At 54.4% G+C, this 1556-nt stretch overlaps 1 protein-coding gene across 1 annotated transcript in view; it reads right to left on the bottom strand.

The window, feature by feature from the left end:
• RLN3 (relaxin 3) overlaps positions 1 to 1318 on the bottom strand; it is a 4266-nt gene extending 2948 nt beyond the window's left edge. The window contains exon 1 of the mRNA XM_011953199.1: positions 1057 to 1318. Coding sequence (XP_011808589.1) covers positions 1057 to 1318 — 262 coding nt within the window. The remainder of the gene's footprint in view (positions 1 to 1056) is intronic.
• Between the last annotated feature and the right edge of the window lie 238 nt (positions 1319 to 1556).

The raw sequence follows: 1556 nt of genomic DNA, 5'->3' as shown, positions 1-1556 counted from the left end.
TCAAAAAAAAAAAAAAAAGATTAGCACACGAACACACAACTATTACGTTGTAGAGTTACTATCTGAATCCAAGTGGTGTGTCTTCTAGGTCCACGCTCATACCTATCCTCCTTCTCACTAACATGAATATCTATTTCCCAGGCCCCTGCCCCTCATGAAGCTGGGTCTTCTGTTCCCTCCGACTCTCCTAATAGATCCCAGACTGTGCCACTGCCCTGCTTAGACTCTGCCCTAATCTCTTTTGACTTAATCACACCACTTAATCCTGCAAGGTTCAGGAACTGTGTCTCCCATTTGAAGATAAAGCCACTCAGAGAGTCTAATCTCAGCACTTAAGGAGGCCAAAGCAGGAGGATCACTTGAGCCCAGGAGTTCGAGACCAGCTTAGGCAACATAGTGAGACCCTGTTTCTACAAAAAAAAAAAAAAAAAATTAAAACTAGCCAGGCGTGGTGTCAGATGCCTGTGGTCTCAACTACTCTGGAGGCTGAGGCGGGAGGATCGCTTGAGCCTGGGAGGTCGAGGCTGCAGTGAGCAGTGACTGGGCCACTGCCTTCAAGCCTGGGCAATGGAGTGAGACCACATCTCAAAAAAAAAGACACTCAGAGACGGGAGGAGAAACCAGCTTGCTGGAGAGAGGTCACGCGTTAGGTGACAAAATCCGGCTATGTGTATATCACACCCTTCACATTACCTGCTGGAAAGGGTTGGAAACCACTTCCGTGTTGTCTTTGCGAATGGCGCTGTCCCCGCCCCCGCCTCTGGAGCATACAAACAGCAGCTTTGTTTTGCACAGGACACATAGCAGCTGCTCAGAAAAGAGTAACCTGTCCTCGGACTTCCAGCCCCCAGGGATGGCTTGCAACCCCCCCATCCCAGCTCTGCAGCTCTGCTAACTCCTGAGCCCTTGTTTCAAGGCTGGGCAGGTGTCCCCGGCTGAATGTGGCAGGGCAAGGACCCTCCTCCTCCAGCAACCTCCTCTCATCTCTGTCCTTAGCTCCTGGGACCCATCCAGCCACGCGTTCCTCTCCTACATCCACTCTCTCCCCAGCCTCACCCATAGTCTCATGGGCCAGGATGTCCGATCGTCTCCACCGGGATCCCCCGCAGGTGAAGATGACTGCTCGGATGAATTCTCGCCCGCAAAGCTTCACTCCATAAGGCGCTGCCCGGGCCTCAGTCCCCGGCCACAGCTCCCCGGACAGCACCCACGCCGCCAGGAGCAGCAGCAGCGTGTACCTGGCCATGCTGGACAGAGATGCCTCAGACGTGCGAGTGGGCCAGTGTCTCCGCTGCCTCTTGGCCCCCCATTTATACATCGTGGCTCCCCTACACTCTGCCTGAAGAAAGCCGAGTGCCTCCCTTATCTTCTCCAGCAGAGGGGAGACAGGCACGGCCCCAGCAACCCGACCTTTCTCATGTCCCCAACGAAGTGATAACCTTTCGCTAGGGACAGGGTGACGTGGCCCAGCTCATTGTCATCATCATTGACAGAGAGGCGAGAAGGTCTCCATCCTGCAGAGACCAGAAATGAATAATCCCAACGGGCGGGGGGGG

This window comes from Colobus angolensis, unplaced genomic scaffold (assembly GCF_000951035.1).
Source record: "Colobus angolensis palliatus isolate OR3802 unplaced genomic scaffold, Cang.pa_1.0 Scaffold36, whole genome shotgun sequence".
Taxonomy (NCBI): Eukaryota; Metazoa; Chordata; class Mammalia; order Primates; family Cercopithecidae; genus Colobus; species Colobus angolensis.
Note: the sequence above shows the minus strand (reverse complement) of the source record. Positions and strands in the feature narration are given on the sequence as shown.